We start from the raw sequence: 19,049 nt of genomic DNA on the forward strand, positions 1-19,049 counted from the left end.
TAATCAGACACTTATTTTATGAGACTGAACATAAAAGTATACGTAAGTACGCATTTATATAAAACCAAGTAATATTACTGTTATGAAGAACTATGGTAAGCTAAACTAGTTTTGATTCCTTTTCCAAAAAAATTATTCACACCAGAAAAAATAATTACTTCATCACAACCTCAAAATTAATCTTCGATACTGAGAAATGCTATTCCTTGCAGGTATAGAAACTAATTTTGTTACCAATGTGACTCAAACTGCTATGTCTCATCCTATCATGTTACATAAAATCCATACTGAATAGTTCGTGTGTAATACACATTCTTGTATATTTATAATACTGTTAAAAATCACAGTATTTCAAATACAACACTGTAATCAAAGTCATCCACAATGATGCAATACACTTTCTACCACCTGAAATTCATCTGTGTTTACATGTGGTAAAAAAAAAAAAAACCAACACGAACACATTGTGTAACTGGAATTTGTCACACGGATAGTTTTGGCAGTGAAAGTCATGGTAACATCTTTAAAAAGTAATAACATCTACGGAATAAATCCTGAATCTTTGAATTTGTAATGAAATACACACTCACTTAACCAAACAATTTCAGCCAATCCTTTGTTTTGACAAACCATTAAATGGCTAATTCTACTGGCAGGTTTTCCCTTCTTTTTTGATAGCTGTGTCACCTCTTTTCACAGTAAAGAGATGGTAAAACTGGCCATTCTCACAAGGCATACCATCATGATGCTTTGTCATGGTAAGTATTTTCAGGTATAATAAGCAACGAGCAAAATAAAACTGCCATTCCTGGACTAACCAGCAAAACACCAGCTGCGCTGCTGTTTCTCTGTGATCATCACTATCTTTTTAGGTTGACTATAGTGTCTTTAATGCTGTAAGTTCATGGCATTTCTATAGTATCATCCTAAGTTTAAAGGTGCATTTCTGGCCAAGAGAAGTCTACTAATATCAAATACCGGCCTTAATTTGAGGAAGAAATTTCTGAGAATGTACGTCTGGTGTACAGTATTGTATGGTAGTGAAACATGGGCTGTGGGAAAACCGGAACAGAAGAGAATCGAAGCATTTGAGATGTGGTGCTGTAGACGAATGTTGAAAATTAGGTGGACTGATAAGGTAAGGAATGAGGAGGTTCTACGCAGAATCAGAGAGGAAAGGAATATGTGGAAAACACTGATAAGGAGAAGGGACAGGATGATAGGACATCTGCTAAGACATGAGGGAATGACTTCCATGGTACTAGAGGGAGCTGTAGAGGGCAAAAATTGTAGAGGAAGACCGAGATTGGAATACGTCAAACAAATAATTGAGGACGTAGGTTGCAAGTGCTACTCTGAGATAAAGAGGTTAGCACAGGAAAGGAATTCGTGGCGGGCCGCATTAAACCAGTCAGTAGACTGATGACCAAAAAGAGGTTATTCCTGACAAACCCTTCTTACATTCATCGTTTGACACATCTATCCCCATCATAAAAAGCATAAATTACCAATACACCAAAAATACTTTTTTTTGTCCTGTTTTATTCCAATTTGAGTTCTTCTTTCTCAATGAATGTATATACAAATTACGTGATCAAAAGTATCCAGACACCCCCAAAAACATATATTTTTCATATTAGGTGCATTGAACTGCCACCTACTGCCAGGTACTCCATATCAGCAACCTCAGTAGTCATTAGACATCGTGGGAGAGCAGAATGGGGCAATACGCGGAACTCGCATACTTCGAGCGTGGTCAGGTGATTGGGTGTCACTTGTGCCATACATCTGTACGTAAGATTTCCACACTCCTAAACATCCCTAGGTCCACTGTTTCCAATGTGATAGTAAAGTGGAAACGTGAAGGGACACATACAGCACAAAAGCGTACAGGCCAACCTCGTCTGTTGACTGACAGACTGCCAACAGTCGAAGAGTGTCATAATGTGTAATAGGCACACATCTATCCAGACCATCACACATAAATTCCAAACTGCATCAGGATCCACTGCAAGAACTATGACAGTTAGGCCGGAGGTGAGAACACTTGAATTTCATGGCTGAGCGGCTGCTCATAAGACACACATCACACCAGTAAATGCCAAATGACGCCTCACTTGGTGTAAGGATTGTAAACATTGGACGATTGAACAGTGGAAGAATGTTGTATGGAGTGACGAATCACGGTACACAATGTGGCGATCCGAAGGCATGGTGTGGATATGGTGAATGCCCGGTGAACATAATCTGTCAGAGTTTGTACTGCCAACAATAAAACTTGGAGGTGGTGGCGTTTTGGTGTGCTCCTGTTTTTCAGAGGGGGCTTGCACCCCTTGTTGTTATGTGTGGCACTATCACAGCACAGGCCTATATTGATGTTTTAAGCACCTTCTTGGTTCCCACTATTGAAGAGCAATTCGGTGATGGTGACAGCATGTTTCAATACAACTAAGGACCTATTCATAACGCATGGCCTGTGGCGGAGTGGTTACATGGCAATAACATTCCTGTAATGGACTAGCCTGCACAGAGTCCTGACCTGAATCCTATACACACCTATGGGATGTTGTGGAACGCCGACTTTGTGCCAGGCCTCACCAACTGACATCGATACCTCTCCTTAGTGCAGCACTCCATGAAGAATGGGCTGCCATTCCCCAAGAAACCTTCCAGCACCTGATTGAACATATGTCGCGAGAATGGAAGCTGCCATAAAGGATAAGGGTGGGCCATCACCATACTGAATTCCATCATTACCGATGGAGGGCGCCATGAACTTTTAAGTCATTTTCAGCCAGGTGTCTTGCACTGTTCATTACTTTTTCACTATCTAGTGTTCCCTTTGTTAAATAATTTACTCCATCTGATTACTGTTCTAATCATTTTCAAACTCATTATCCTCTGTCATTCGGTGCACGCTTCTTATAAACACTGTTCATAGATTTCACAATGTCATATCTATGTTTATAATTTATACAGAACAGCTCTAATTTCTACCCATCATAATCCATTCATGGACACTGCTTCTGATTTATTTTTGAAGCATTTACAATTGTTATTTGGGAAAAACTGTCTCTAGCCACTAGTCAATGGCTGACATTAGTCATTTGTGAAATTGGAGGGGGGGGGGGGGGGGGGGGAATATATATATATAGTTTGTGTGTCTAGCGACGTGCCAGCGCTTTGAATGAATATTTTAACAAAAGTGGCAAAAATTAAAGTTACTTGTTAAAAAAATTTGTGCACTCTTACTCTTAGAAAAGAACTGATATCTTGTATGTATTGCAAGAGCTGGTATGGCAAAATGGAATGACTGTTATCATGAAATTACTAAGTAAGATTTGAAATTTTGTAGAATATTAAGTCAGAATGACTGTTGATAAATAGCACACTAGTGCTTGTGAATTAAAAGCATAATATAAGCACTGCAATCCCTCACTTAAGTGTCATGAACATTCTTTATTTTGGATTCAAGACCTGGCAAAAATGTCTTTGGTACACAGTTATTTGGGAGGAAAAACTCACAGAAATTAAAGAAAATCTCTCTCTAGAATTACAAGTGGGAATTAAAGATAAATAGATAACTGAAAAAACTGTAAATAAATAAATAAATAAGTGAAAAAGAATGCTCAAGTAGAGAAACAAAACCTAGTTTGGCATATTACTGAATTGTCCAATTTTGCAGATTAACTGTACGTTAAGTTGAAAATGTTAGGCATCTAACTGTTTCGTAGGAAATAAGCGTTAGAGAGGTCAATCAGCTCCCTTCAAACTCCTGTAGACTGGGAAAGTAACCACTGCAATAGAGAGAGAGAAACAATTTTTTTTTCCTACAAACCTACAGTGTGAAAGCAACAGAAAAACCAATCATCATTCCTACATCTAAACAGAATAATAACAAAAAAGAGTATTGAATGATAACATGTAATACTGTTATGCATGTAGAAACAAAGACACTAACTGGCAACAAGAAGGTTTCATTACGCATCAGACATGTTTTTAAGCGGAAAAAATTCCGCAAAAAAATAATGAAAAAATATAGTGAAACACTACCTTCTCATGCACAAAAACTAAGGTAAGTTAGAAAAATACAGCATGCGAAATGCACTACAGAATTCACAGATATTGGGTTAAATGAAATGTTAGATAGTGCTTGCCAACTACCAATCAAACTGTCACTTTCCAACCCAATGTAGGACTCGGACTACACTATATATTGGTCTGTCACCACACCTGAAATTCCAAAAAAATAGTGTAGACACAAAAGAACTTCTGTATGTGTACTGTTCTGTTCTCTTTCTGTTTGTGCACATATGATTTCATACATGACATCACCAAATCATTATGCAATGAAACTGGTATTTGATGTTTTTTTTATGTTCCATTGAACCAGAAATATTTTACTGCATTATAACAGGCATTTTTCAGGAATATGATGAAAAATGAAAGTTGGAGACAATGTCTGCAAAACAAAATAGAAAGAGCTTAAAAAAAAAGACATGAAGAAAAAGATTTAACATCACAATGAGACAGGAAATTATAGGTACATGGAACAGAAGGAGAAGGAAAGTGACTACGCCCTTTTCAAAAGATCATCTTGGTCATTTCAGTAATGACAGAGAATCTAAATCTAGGTGGCCAGTTGTGGGTTGGATCCTGCACCCCCCCCCCCCCCAAGTGCGCATCCAGTGCATTAGTCACAGTGCCCCCTTATTACTATGTGAATGATTAGAAGTACCAACCAAAAAACTAAAAGGTAGCAGCTGTACTCCAATAAGTGAAATGAGGAGTAAATTACTAATTTAACACAAATTACCCAAATGAAAGACAAGTTTCTGACTATTAGTTTTGAATACAGCATATAAATGGGAGAGACTGGAAGCCCTCTGTTGAACATCAGAATGACAGTGTGATTGATATATATGCAATGGGGTGGAGCTGTCAGTTTGCTCTTATCTGCACATCAACCATAGTAGCAGCTGTGCAGTTCAGTACTGAACTCCTTTCTATGATTCCTCTCAACCTGCAGCACTGTTTTGGCTTTTTCTGCTCACTTTCACTATTCGTTGCAGACATTCTTTAAACAGAATAAAGTACACGAGGTAACATAACCACAAATATTACTTTAATGGCACAACTGTTGTCCGCTGAGCACTATAATAGCAGTGGATGAGACACATGGCACGACCAAGCTGACTTTCTGGTTTGTTATTGCTAAGGTAGCTATTTTGAAAACAATCAGCTATCAATTACTTTGTTATCTGATTCAGCCACAGATGTTCTACATACTGGGACCAGTCAACACAACAACAGTACCATCTGCAAAAAATGTAATGAGACTGAGACCTACCATTTGCACTACGTGCTCGTGAACGAGTAACACGGATTCTCATGTTAAGTGGAGTAGCTGGCTGCTCGTACTGCTGATCAAAACTAGGCTCTGACTGCTGCTGTTGTGGCTGAGTGACCTCATACTGTGTTTGTTGCTGTGCAGATGGTGAGTAGAGTTGTTGCTGCTGCTGTTGCTGTTGTTGTTGTTGTTGCTGCTGCTGCTGCTGCTGATGATGATGATACATCCCTGATGGCTCACCTGCATACTGGTCATTGCCTGAGTAGACTTCACCTCTGAAAAATCATGAACACATTACAATTTTATGAGATTAGCAGACAAATTGACTGCTAAAGCAGTCTAATCTTGCAAAACAAATACAGTGAGCGGAGAAAGGAATGCTGTGACTGTTTAAAAATATAATCTATTAATAGGCAATACTTATACAAATTCCTTACCGACTGCACATACTGCAGCTGAGCTCTTCCTTTGAGCTCCTCTAGCATCATGGGCCGTGGTGTACTGGATTTCATCAGTCACAGATGTGTCTCCTTCCATTACATGTGAGTATAATAAATTTTGGTTGCAAAGGGAGCAACATACTAGTAAAATTTTATGAGGGGGCTGTCTCTTTTCTTTTGGTCAGTTTTGGTGGTGTATTGATTTTGGAGAGCGACAGAAGCCAGAAAATATCCTCAATCACTATCTCCTCTGCTCAGTTTAAAGATCTAAATTTTCAGTAACCAATATTTTCTAGCTAGACATTTTATTGTAATAATACAGAATGCAGGACACTGTCACTCTGCTTATCGTCTATCTATTGTGATACAGAAGATACAGTTGTAAAGCCAAAGTACATTTCCTACTAGATAACCACCACTTTTGTGAGAGAGAAATTTGTAAAGTGTAAGTAGTCAAACTAGTGTGCTGCTGTTCATTTTAAGAACCTTTTTTTACTATCAGTGTGTGACAATTGTCTATTCACAGCTCACTGCAGTACCAATGCATTCAGTCATTGTTGTATGTAGATGACAAGAAACCAGTACCTTTTGAGAAGTAAAATGAGACAGTCTATGAATATTCAATACACAAGCAGCTCACAATAAATGAAGGAATGTATTGTGCATTTATTAACACTGAACCCTAGCAATTAATTGTAATAAATTTTGCAAGACAGTCAAATTAAAAAGTAATTTTCAAGAGGGTCTCACACATTCAATATTTATTCTGCAATATTGAAGACAGTGCAATAAAAATGACCATCTGAGAGTGGTGTTGAAAGTTTGTGCAATGTACTGGAGAAGATTGCAGTGCTTTAAAAATATTGCTGCTCACTCAATATATTGTAATGAGTAACAGTGGTAGTGCACAATAAAAGGCAGTTCCACTGAGCCTTCATGATTTGCAGACATGTTAGCTACAAATCCAGCAACATCATATGAATATGAATACACAGGAAAATACAGGCAAGGTATAATTTGGTGAAGTGCAGTCAAGTGAGTAGTATGATTACATACATAATACTTATTCAGTAATTAACTGTAGAAACAAACAACATTAAGCATTTTTATGTGCAGAGAAATAGCATTGCAACTGCTTATTTGTTCATTCAGAAGGTTGAATTATTTATGGCATATATACAGCAATACCTACCCACCCTCTACAGTAATTTATTTTGTTTTTAGATTGCTTCGTGCATTCTAGAAAGTGAAATCCGAAGAATATATGAACAAGGACTTGAAAAATCAGGACTGCAATGTACTCTTAAAAGTTTATCAAGAAATTTATCCATCACCTATTAAGGACAATATAAAAAGAAATTCAGTTTACTAAATACAAATTTTCAGAAAGAACTGAAAGAAGTCAACAACACAAAATCAGAAAGCCAGCTGGACGATATGTATGGAAGTATCATGTGGTACTTTCATGGAGTTCCTCACTGTCCACAGCTGCTGAGGAAATTGAAGAACATAGCATCAAGATAGTAAGCAGATGTGTTTATTTGACTTTTATCAGTTCTCAGAATTGACAAATGAGATCAGGTCAGCTGTCCAGTGAGCATACATGTTTATTTTTATTATAACTGTTTTCTGTATATACATAAGATCATATTAGCTTCCAATCAGCTTAACTGTTCTATTCAGTATGCTACAGTAGTTACAGCTTGAAGACATACATTGTAAACAGCGTGTGTACACCATTAATTGTACAGTTAACATGTTTAATCTGTAATTAGTAACTGCTGTGATTTACTAAACTGTTATGTCACACAATTCCATTCTGTGGCAGTCATAGGCAGCTGAAATGCGTTGGGTCTAGGAATTGCTAAATAACTAGATAATATGTTGTATATTTTTAATTAGCTCTTTTTTTCAGGACTCTGAAATTTCTGAAACGGAGGTACCACTGGAAACACTTCTAATAAAATAATGTAGGAAGGCACCACAGGCTGCCAGAGATGATTTACTGGAACTTGCATACAAACTACACCAGGAACTAGTGTCTGAGGACCACAATGGCATAACATGCACCTGTGAATGCCAGAAAATTGACACAACGCAGCAAATGCCAGCAAAGAAATGGTTAATGGGCAGATCATGCAGAGATTCCATGGTTTAAGAACATCTTCAACAAGTATGTCTCCAGTAACAAATTTGTCAAGCTCTCAGTACTTCAAACAGTTTGCACATTGTATGACAGGGAGCTACCCTTTACTTTGCAAATTCATTATTCGACTCTTCCCACAAAACCCACTTTTCTGATATACACTGAAGAGCCAAAAAAACTGGTACGCCTGCCTAATATCGTGTAGGGACCTCACGAGCATTCGGAATTACAACAACATGATGTGGCATGGATTCAACTAACACCTAAAGTAGTGCTGGAGAGAACTGATACCATGAAACCTGCAGGGCTATCCTTAAATCCGTAGGAGTACAAGGAGGGGGGGATCCCTTCTGAACAACACGTTGCAAGGCACCTCAGATAATGTATAGTATTACACTGGGGACCTAGAAATGACGGAGAGGCTTTGTCCTGCTGTAGCCCTCAGTAGTTCACAACCCCACACAGCAGTCCACCCACCCCACTGCTGCCCAACATCCAACCCAGGGTTATTGTGGGTTCGGCCCCAAGTGGACCCCCCCCCCCCCCCCCCCCCCCCCCCCCCCCCCCCCGGGAACGTCTCGTGCAGCCAACTGTAACCCCAAATGTTTGCATGGTAGAGTAATTATGGTGTATGAGCACATGAAAATGGTGTTCACGCAGAAATCACCGACACAGCATAACTGAGACGCAATACGGGGAACCAGCCCGCATTCGCCAAGACAGATGGAAAACAGCCTTAAAAACCATCCACAGGCTGTCCGGCAATCCAGACCTTGACACTAATCTGGCTGGCGGATTTGTGCCAGGGACTGGCACACCTTCCAGCTTGGGAAGCAGCTTGTTAGACCGCACAGCTAGCCTGGCAGGCTTATCCCAGGTATGCTCAATAAAGTTTATGTCTGCAGAGTTTGGTGGCCAGTGGAAGTGTTTTAACTCAGAACATTGTTCCTGGAGCGACTCTGTAGCAATTCTGGACACGTGGGGTATCACATTGTCCTGCTGAAACTGCCAAAGTCCATCGGAATGCACAATGGACATGAACGGATGCAGATCATCAGTACATGTCACCTGTCAGGCTTATCCAGATGTATCAGGGGTCCCATTTCACTCCAAATTACAGAGCCTCTGACAGCTTGAACAGTCTCTTGTTGATATGCAGGGTCCATAGATTCATGCTGTTCTCTCCATACCTGCACATCCATCCACTCGATATAATTTGAAATGAGACTCGTCCAACCAAGCAACATGTTCCCAGTCATGAACAGTCCAATGTCAGTGTTGATGGGCCCAGGCGAGGCGATAGACTTTGTGTCAATACTGATGATGTTTCATTGAACAGTTCGCACACTGACACTTGTTGATGTTCCAGCATTGAAATCTGCAACAATTTGCGAAAGGGTTGCACTTCTGTCATTTTAAACGATTCTCTTCAGTTATTGTTAGCCCCGTTCTTGCAGGATCTTTTTCTGGCCGCAGCGATGTCAGAAATTTGATGTTTCACCAGATTCACGGTACGCTTGTCAAATGGTCATACAGGAAAATACCCATTTCATTGGTACCTCGGAGATGTTGTGTCCCATCGCTCGTGTGCCGACTACAACACCATATTCAAACTCACTTAAATGTTGATAACCTGCCACTGTAGCAGCAGAACTCATCCAACAACTGCACCAGATACTTGTTGCCGACCACAGCACCGTATTTTGCCTGTTCACAAATCTCTATATTTGAATACGTATGCCTATACCAGAAGGATGTATGTTGCAGTAGATACTGGGAGATGAAGAAGCTTGCACAGGATAGAGTAGCATGGAGAGCTGCATCAAACCAGTCTCAGGACTGAAGACCACAACAACAACATGCCTATACCAGCTTCTTTGGCACTTCAGTGTAGTTTACCTTTCCCCTGTGGTAGACAACTTTGCCACTGTGTTCGCTTCATTTACTTTGATGTACTTTTGCAAGCAGGTGCAAACAGCTTCAATGTATCGTTACAATAAAGTTGGTAGCAGTGAGTGCAGTGAATGATGAAAATGTGAGGTAATGTAGTGTAATGGATAATCTTTCCACAGGTTGATTGCTGCCCCTATCACGGTATCTTTTCTGTGTACATAGCATGTAACAAGGTTCACTAATTTGATGAAAAACTCCTTGTTCACCCTTAAAAATTTCCGATAATTGTCCAGCTCTGTTGCAGGTTCTTTTAGTGTGTTAGTAAGGCCTGTGTAGAACGCCTTCATAGCCACTTTTATGCCCACTGTCACTTCCTCATTTTTCTTTTTGCAGTATGTGAAGACAGCACCTACATAAGTAGTCGCAGTATGTGTTGTGGAATGCCAATTAGTCCTCACTGAATTGTCCAGGCATAGATATTAAGCAATAATATTGTCCCATTCTTGGCCTCACCATTTCACGCAATATAATAACAATACTATTGCACAATAAGTATTCAGCATGTGAGCAACCCATAAGTTATTCAGTTTCACCACTGCCTCAAGGTCCAATACTTTCAGAGTTAACTTCAATTAGTAACGGATATGCTGTTATATTGCAGTAACAGATTTTAACTGATGCCTTGGACCCCACTTGGTCAATTCACAACCAAATTGTCACCTTTCAACCTACCCTGGACATTTAGGTTTGCTACAGTCAAACTATCACCATATCTTTCATGATCATATTCGTTGGTTTTGCTAACTAACCAAAAACAATACTGAAGCAAAAGAAATATTTTCTTTGGATACTTGTTTATCACTGTTGTTTTCTCACATTTTTTTATATTAGTTATGTGAGTCAGTTTTGGTTTGTTGTGATGTGGATTTCTTTTTGGATAGCGTATGTGAAAGTTAGGATACTGGATTTAACAATTTGTGTGTTGACTTTTGGTACTGGAGACATCATTTTAGCTGTAACAAGTTTCAGGTAAAATCAGTAGATAGGGTTTTGGAACTGTGTGTGCTTTCTCTTTGCTGTACTGGGTTTTTATGTTGTAGGAGGGTCACTGGCATTAGAGTCTTCATTTTTAACTATATAGGTCACGAGAAATTTGCCCGGTTTCAATTCTTGCATTTTTTGGTTGTGTTGAATGTTGAGAATTTCATGTGCTTGATTTGTGGGTTAATATTTATTTTGAAAAGGTGGTATTATCATTAGAGTTGCATGTCTAGGTTGTCCTTGCTCGAAACCACCAACTTCTTGTGGTTGTCCTATTATTTTCAATTTATTGCTGAAATTTAATATTTTGCATGTTATTTATGTTTGTTCAAGAGTGTAGTAAGTGTCATCATGTTTGTCATATTCTGTATGCTTGAAACTGGGATTTCCGCAACTTTCAGTTTTACTCAAATTTTTGGTTTATGGTTGGCTGGTTTGTGGGGGTTGAAGGTACCGGACTACAAAGGCCATTGGTTCCCTTTCTCCATGATCATGAAAACCCACAAGGAATAAAAACAAGCAACGGTGGTAACAAGGGACAACACAGAACAAGAAAGACTAGAAAACAAGGAATTAAAGGCACACAGACGTATAAAATGGTTGGCTGACCATGGAAACAAAAAAGGAAAAGCCAACCACCAAGAGACACACTAAAAACCCCAATCAAAAACCGTAGGCCAAAGGCCAGATGCAATACACAAGATGGAAGACAGACAAACCCTCAGATTGAGCGATAAAAGCCCCCTGCTCAAATAAAACTCAAAACTAAGCCTGACATTACAGCGTCATCCTTTAAAAGAGCAGGGAGTGTGTCAGGCAGTGCAAACGTCTGTCTGAGCACAGTTAGAAGCGGACAGTCCAACAAGATGTGGACCACTGTCAACGCTGACCCGCAGAAACATTGAGGTGGGTTCTCATGGCGCAATAAATGACAGTGCATCAGCCAGGTGTGGCCAATGCGTAGCCGGCAGAGAACAACTGAGTCTTTGCAGGAGGCTCGCACGGAGGAGTGCCACACACCTGTAGTCTCCTTGATAACCCAAAATTTGTTGGGGGAAGGCAGGGTGCACCATTCCTCACTCCAAGTACCATGGACATTTTGCCACAATACTGACTAGAGACCACATTCTGGAAGGCCAATCTCCAGGGCCGGTGCGCTGATAGCCAGTTTGGCCAGTGTGTCAACACATTCATTACCCGAGGTCCACACAAAGACCATGGAGTGGCCGCAACGGGCAAGAGTATGGAAGGACTCCTGGGTACACATCACCAGAAGTGAGCAGGGAAAACACTGGTCAATAGTTCATAAACCGCTCAGGGAGCCAATACAGATAACGAAGGACTTGCCTGGGGAGGAGAGGATATATTCTAGGATGCGAGAGATGGCGACAAGCTCTGCAGTTGGGCGTAAAGTCACCCAATAACAGAAAAGGTGGCGGTAGTTGGGCTATCAGCACAGCCAATACATGCTGTGGGACATCACCATCCAGTGGAAGATAGATACTGCGGACAGTAACAGCCTGAGGCATCCACACCAGAACAGTGACAGCCGATAAAGATGTTTGAAGAGGTACACACTTGCTGCAAAGAGAGTTAAGAACATAGACGTAAACTCTAGCAGATAGCCTCGCATAAGCTGCCCAATTCTTTTAACAACTCTGATAGCCACAGAGGGCGGGGGTTTCGGATTGCTGGAAACCAAGTTTCCTGGAGAGCAATGCAGACAAAAGGGTGAAGGCTGATAAGTTGTTGGAGCTCAGCAAGGTGGTGGAAAAAAATCGCTGCAATTCCACTGCAGAATGACTGTCCACGGGCAAAAAAGGCGGGAAGGGACCAAGGAGGTCACCTACCGTCACCAAAGGAGCCTCAGTATGGAACCATTGCGTCTGAGGTACAGGCGAGATTGAGGTCGTCAGGGGACGCCAGAATCTCCACCTCATCCTCAGATGCAGAGCTGGTAGGTAGTGGCGGTGGTGGTGGTGGTGGTGGTGGTGGTGGTGGTGGTAGTGGTGGTTGCCAACGCAATTTCCTTGGTCTTAGAGGTCTTCTTTCTTGACTTTTCTCGCTGCTCCTTTGGTTTCTCTGGCTGGGTGGGCTTCATGGATTCAGTCTCTGGGACTGAGGAGAATCATGAAGCCCCACGATCAGCTGCTTATGGACACTTCAGCCACTGGCGGGTGTCATCCTGCCCACTAGGAGAAACTTAGGAAGGGAAGGCACCCAAGGGACTCCTTCCGAGCGAGATGAGCCAAAGAAGTGGTACGCTGCTCCAGCTTAGAAGTGGGGTCAAACGTCCCCGATGGTGGGGAGGTGGGGTGGTGTTGCTCCCAAAGTAGGTGGTGCAGGAGGAACAGGGAGGGAAGCGCCCCCCACCATCAAGGGGGCAGGTGTAGTCTTACAACATCGAGTGCTGACCGGAACCAGTGCAACGAATGGGGCTGGAACTGCAGTTATAGCGGCAGCGTAAGACATTGAAACGCACATCAGATGGAGCCTTTCAAATTTACTTTTTGCCTCAGTGTAGGTCAGTCGGTACAGGGTCTTATAGTCGATGATTTTCCTCTCTTTCTGTAAAATCCTGCAGTCTGGCAAGCAAGGTGAATGATGCTCTCCGCAGTTGACACGGATGGGAGGCAGGATACATGGAGTATTGGGATGTGATGGGTATCCGCAGTCTCAACATGTGAGGTTGGAAACACAGCGTCAAGACATACGAGCGAACTTCCAGGGCTTAAAGCACCTCATCAGGGGAGGGATATAGGGCTTGACATCACAGTGGTAGACCATCACCTTGACCTTCTCAGGCAATATATCACCCTCGAAGGCCAAGAGGAAGGCACCAGTGGCTACCTGATTATCCCTCAGATATCAATGAATGCACCAGGCAAAATTAACACCTCACCGCTCCAAATTGGGGCACAGCTCGTCATCAGACTGTAAAAGAAGGTCCCTGTGGAATATAGTGCCCTGGACTATGTTTAAGTTCTTACGGGGCATGGCAGTAACAGAAACATCCCTCAATCTGTCACAAGCGAGTACTGCCCGTGACTGGGCAGAGGATGCTGTTTTTATCAAAACTGCCCAAGAGCGCATTTATGACAAGCCCTCCACCTCCCCAAACTTTTCCTCTAAATGCTCCACAAAGAACTGAGGCTTCTTCGCAAGATGGCCATTGCCGGGAGTCCCCATGCCACAGGGAGATAGGCATTGGAAAAATTTGAAAGTATGGAGGTCAAACCCGACAGGAGACCATCACAAAAGCCAAACATGTGAGACTCCGTTTAGTCGCCTCTTACGACATGCAGGAATTGTTGTTGTTGTTGTTGTCTTCAGTCCTGAGACTGGTTTGATGCAGCTCTCCATGCTACTCTATCCTGTGCAAGCTTCATCATCTCCCAGTACTTACTGCAACCTACATCCTTCTGAATCTGCTTAGTCTTGGTCTTGGTCTCCCTCTAAGATTTTTACCCTCCACGCTGCCCTCCAATGCTAAATTTGTGATCCCCTGATACCTCAGAACATGTCCTACCAACCGGTCCCTTCTTCCTGTCAAGTTGTGCCACAAACTCCTCTCCTCCCCAATTCTATTCAATACCTCCTCATTAGTTATGTGATCTACCCATCTAATCTTCAGCATTCTTCTGCAGCACCACATTTCGAAGGCTTCTATTCTCTTCTTGTCCAAACTATTTATCGTCCATGTTTCACTGCCATACATGGCTACACTCCATACAAATACTTTCAGAAACGACTTCCTGACACTTAAATCTATACTCGATGTTAACAAATTTCTCTACTTCAGAAACGCTTTCCTTGCCATTGCCAGTCTACATTTTATATCCTCTCTACTTCGACCATCATCAGTTATTTTGCTCCCCAAATAGCAAAACTCCTTTACTACTTTAAGTGTCTCATTTCCTAATCTAATTCCCTCAGCATCATCCGACTTAATTCGACTACATTCCATTACCCTCGTTTTGCTTTTGTTCATGTTCATCTTATATCCACCTTTCAAGACACTGTCCATTCCGTTCAACTGCTCTTCCAAGTCCTTTGCTGTCTCTGACAGAATTACAATGTCATCGGCGAACCTCAAAGTTTTTATTTCTTCTCCATGGATTTTAATACATTGAGTTTTTTTAATGTCCACAAATAACTTTGAGCTATTACATATATTTTAAGGAATACATTCAGCTAGATGATTATGGTTTTAATTTATAATCCTGTGTATGTTGAGGTAAATGCTTTGTATTTGAAAGGTCTGGGGTAACCTATGTCAATGATTTATAAAATCACAGATGATTGTAAATGGAAAGAAATGCTTGTGAGCTGAAACAAAAATAGCCACTGTTTCTAAGAGACAAAAATAAAAATTTTTTTTAAAGTGTTTTCGATCACACTAAACATTAGGGAATTCACCCACCAGATACCAAATTTTTCTGAGAATTATTATTATTATTATTATTACTATCATCATCAGCATCATCATCATCATCATTATCTTTCCTCGAGTACATTGTATGGAATGACTCGGGCTGGACTGGGGTGCACTCAGCTATGCAGGATGTAAGGAGTTACTTGAATGAGTAGTACTGCTTTCGAGATATAGAAAGCTTGCAGTAGTTGGGAGAGTGGTGTGTAAATAACAAGTGGTGATGTAGGAAGAAGAAGAATCATAAATACTTTATATCAGTGCTGATGCAGCCTGCAGAATGCACACCAAACCTGTCTGGAGGAATGTAGTGAATCATCTATCTACACAAACCAAACCCTCCTGTGGGTCGGAGGGTTAGAATAGGCCCGTAGTATTCCTGGGTATGGGAGATAAGATACTGCGTGAAGATGCTGACAAAACTCTACCATCTGGTGAGCAAGATGTATGAGACAGGCAAAATACCCTCAGACTTCAAGAAGAATATAATAATTCCAATCCCAAAGAAAGCAGGTGTTGACAGATGTGAAAATTACCGAACTATCAGTTTAATAAGTCACAGTTGCAAAATACTAATGCGAATTCTTTACAGACGAATGGAAAAACCGGTAGAAGCCGACCTCGGGGAAGATCAGTTTGGATTCCGTAGAAATGTTGGAACACTTGAGGCAATACTGACCTTAAGACTTATCTTAGAAGAAAGACTAAGGAAAGGCAAACCCATATTTCTAGCATTTGTAGACTTAGAGAAAGCTTTTGACAATGTTGACTGGAATACTCTCTTTCAAATTCTGAAGGTGGCAGGGGTAAAATACAGGGAGCGAAAGGGTATTTACAATTTGTACAGAAATCAGATGGCAGTTATAAGAGTCGAAGCACATGAAAGGGAAGCAGTGGTTGGGAAGAGAGTGAGACAGGGTTGCAGCCTCTCTCCGATGTTATTAAATCGGTGTATTCAGCAGGCAGACAAACCTGTACAAGTCTGTGTGTTGTCTTCCCCCTTCCACCAACATCTGTTCACTCACAATCAGTTAATACTGAACTCTTGAAGTGTGCAGTTCAACAATCAAGTCTCTGTGTTATTGGTGTTTCTTTTAAGAAAGATAAGAAGCCCATAGCAAAAGATCTGAGAGAAATAATGTTCAATAATTATTCTAAAAATAAAATCCCTTTAATCAATATAATACCACAAAAGTCTTTGTGCTCAACATGTTATTCTAAGGTATTTGTCATTAACAAAGAAAGGGATGGTGATAGCTTAGATGAAGAATTATGTAATACATCAGAAACTATAAAAAAAGAAAGGGAATTTAACCTTTGCCTGCTAGTAAAATTAGAAAACTAAGCAAAGAAAAAAGACCTCAAGCACTGAATGCAAAAATCAAGAAAACGGCAACTACCATCAAACAGAATTTCAAAAGAAAAGATGCACTGAACCAGGTGGAAGTTCTAAAGTTCCTCAACCATATATGATTTGATGGAAAAGCTAAAAACTAAATGTCGCATTTCAAACAAAGAAGATAAAGTTGAGAATATCAGTTTACCACAACATTCTTGGAGTCAAGCAAAAGTTTGTGATGAATTTAAAGTATCAAAATGTTTTGTTAGTTAAAAAGGCAGTTAGTAGACGAACAGGAAATTTTACCTGCATTACAAAAGAAAACTGGATCTAATTACATAGATAAAAACATGATCAAAAAGGTTATTGTGCTTTATGAAGATAATTATTACAACTGTTCGATGCCTTGCAAAAAAGATTGAGTCTGTGAAAGAAAATGGTAATAAGGTTCAGAGACAAAAAAAAAAAGGTTAATACTGTGTAATTTAAACAAACTATTCACTTCTTCAGACTGTAATCATAATAGATGGCACAAATTTTAGAGTTAACAATAAAGACCTTTCGGAAGTTCTGGTTTGTAATATTGACAGTAACAATATGCCACCAGCTGTCTGACATCTCTACATACAGCATCTGCCATCGAGATCCCATCCCTGTGACTCAAACTGACCTGCAGTCCCTCCTTAAAACCTCAGGCCCCCCACGAGGACTAATACCTCAATCCATAGAACTTCTCACCTCAGCCAAACCATGCACCCCCACCTTTTACCTTCTTCCTAAGATCCACAAACCCAATCATCCTGGCTGTCCAATAGTTGCTAGCTCCAAAGCACCCACCAAACGTTTATCTGCCTTAACTGATCAACACCTGCAACCCATCGTACAAAAACTCCCCTCCTGCATCAAAGATACAAACCATTTCTTAGATCATCTGAAATCCATGCCTGTCCCACTCCCACCACCTTGCTTGTCACCATTGAAGCCGCATCCCTCTATACTAACATCCCACACATACATGGTCGCTCTCCTGCTAAACATTTCTTCAGTCAGCACACACCTGATTCGAAACCTATGACATCTTTCCTCCTCACCTTCATCAATTTTATACTTACCAACAACTACTTCACCTTTAAGGGGCAGACATACAAACAGATCAGGGGTATGGCCATGAGAACCAGGATGGCTCCTTCCAATGCCAACCTTTTCATGGGTCACTTGGAAGGGGCTTTCCTGGTTGGTTGGTTTGTGTGATTGAAGGGACCATACTAAGGCCATCGATCCCTTTTTATCCACAAACTTTAAACACCCACAAAGAATAAGAACAAACAATGGTGACGACAAGAAACGACACAGGACAAGAAAGACACAGACAGAGACCAGATAAAAGGAATTAAAATCAAACCAAGGGTGACAGTGGTTGGCCGACCATAGAAACAAAAAAGGAAAAGCTAACCATAAAGAAACACACTAAAAACCCCAGTCTAAAATCATACGCCAAAGGCCAGACTCAACACAAAAAAAGGGACAAACACTTAGATAAAGAGGTAAAAAACCCCTACACGAATAAAATTAAAAACCAAATCTGCCATCACAACGTCATCTGATAAAAGTGCAGGAAGCGTATCAGGCAGTGCAAACGTCTGCCTGAACGGAGTTAAAAGCGGGCAGTCCAACAAGGTGTTGACCACCATCAAAGCTGACCCGCAGTGACATACAGGTGGGTCCTAGCGGCGCAATAAATAGCTGTGTGTTATCCAGGTGTGGTCAATGCGCAGCCGGCACAGGACAACAGAGTCCTTGCGAGAGACCCGCAAGGAGGAGCGCCATGCACCGGTAACCTAAGGATGGCCTGAAGTTTGTTGGGTGGGGGAAGGTGTGCGCCATTCTCCACCCCATGTGCGAAGGACCTTCTGCCGCAAAACTAACCTGAGGTCACTCTCTGAAAGGCCAATCTCCAAGGCTGGTGCATCAACAGCCTGTTTGGCCATCGCATCAAAACGTTCATTTCCCAGGATGCCAACATGACCTGGGGTCCACACAAAGACCACAGAACAGCTGCAACGGGCAAGAGTATGGAGGGTCTTCTGGTTAGCAATCATCAGACAAGAGCGAAGGAAACAATAGTCGATAGCTCGTAAACCGCTCAGGGACTCACTACAGATAATGAAGGACTCACCTGAGCAGGAGCGGATATACTCTAGGGCACGAGAGATGGTAACCAGCTCGGCAGTGGAAACACTGCAGCCAGTGGGCAATGAGTGTTGTTCATAATGATCCCCTAGGGTAAGAGCATAACCGACACGACCAGCAACCACTGCACCGTCAGTATAGACAACGTCAGAGCCTTCAAATGCGGCAAAGATTGAAAGAAAGCAGCAGCAGAGGGCCTCAGGAGGGACCGAGTCCTT

At 41.2% G+C, this 19,049-nt stretch overlaps 1 protein-coding gene across 2 annotated transcripts in view; it reads right to left on the bottom strand.

Moving 5' to 3' along the window:
- Positions 1-19,049, bottom strand: part of LOC126168040 (cohesin subunit SA-1) — a 152,583-nt gene that overhangs the window by 122,948 nt on the left and 10,586 nt on the right. For both annotated transcript variants that reach the window (XM_049920526.1, XM_049920525.1), the window contains exon 3: positions 5,351-5,625. In XM_049920526.1, the coding sequence (XP_049776483.1) occupies positions 5,351-5,625 (275 nt within the window). The remainder of the gene's footprint in view (positions 1-5,350; positions 5,626-19,049) is intronic.

Source organism: Schistocerca cancellata, chromosome 1 (assembly GCF_023864275.1).
Source record: "Schistocerca cancellata isolate TAMUIC-IGC-003103 chromosome 1, iqSchCanc2.1, whole genome shotgun sequence".
Classification (NCBI taxonomy): Eukaryota; Metazoa; Arthropoda; class Insecta; order Orthoptera; family Acrididae; genus Schistocerca; species Schistocerca cancellata.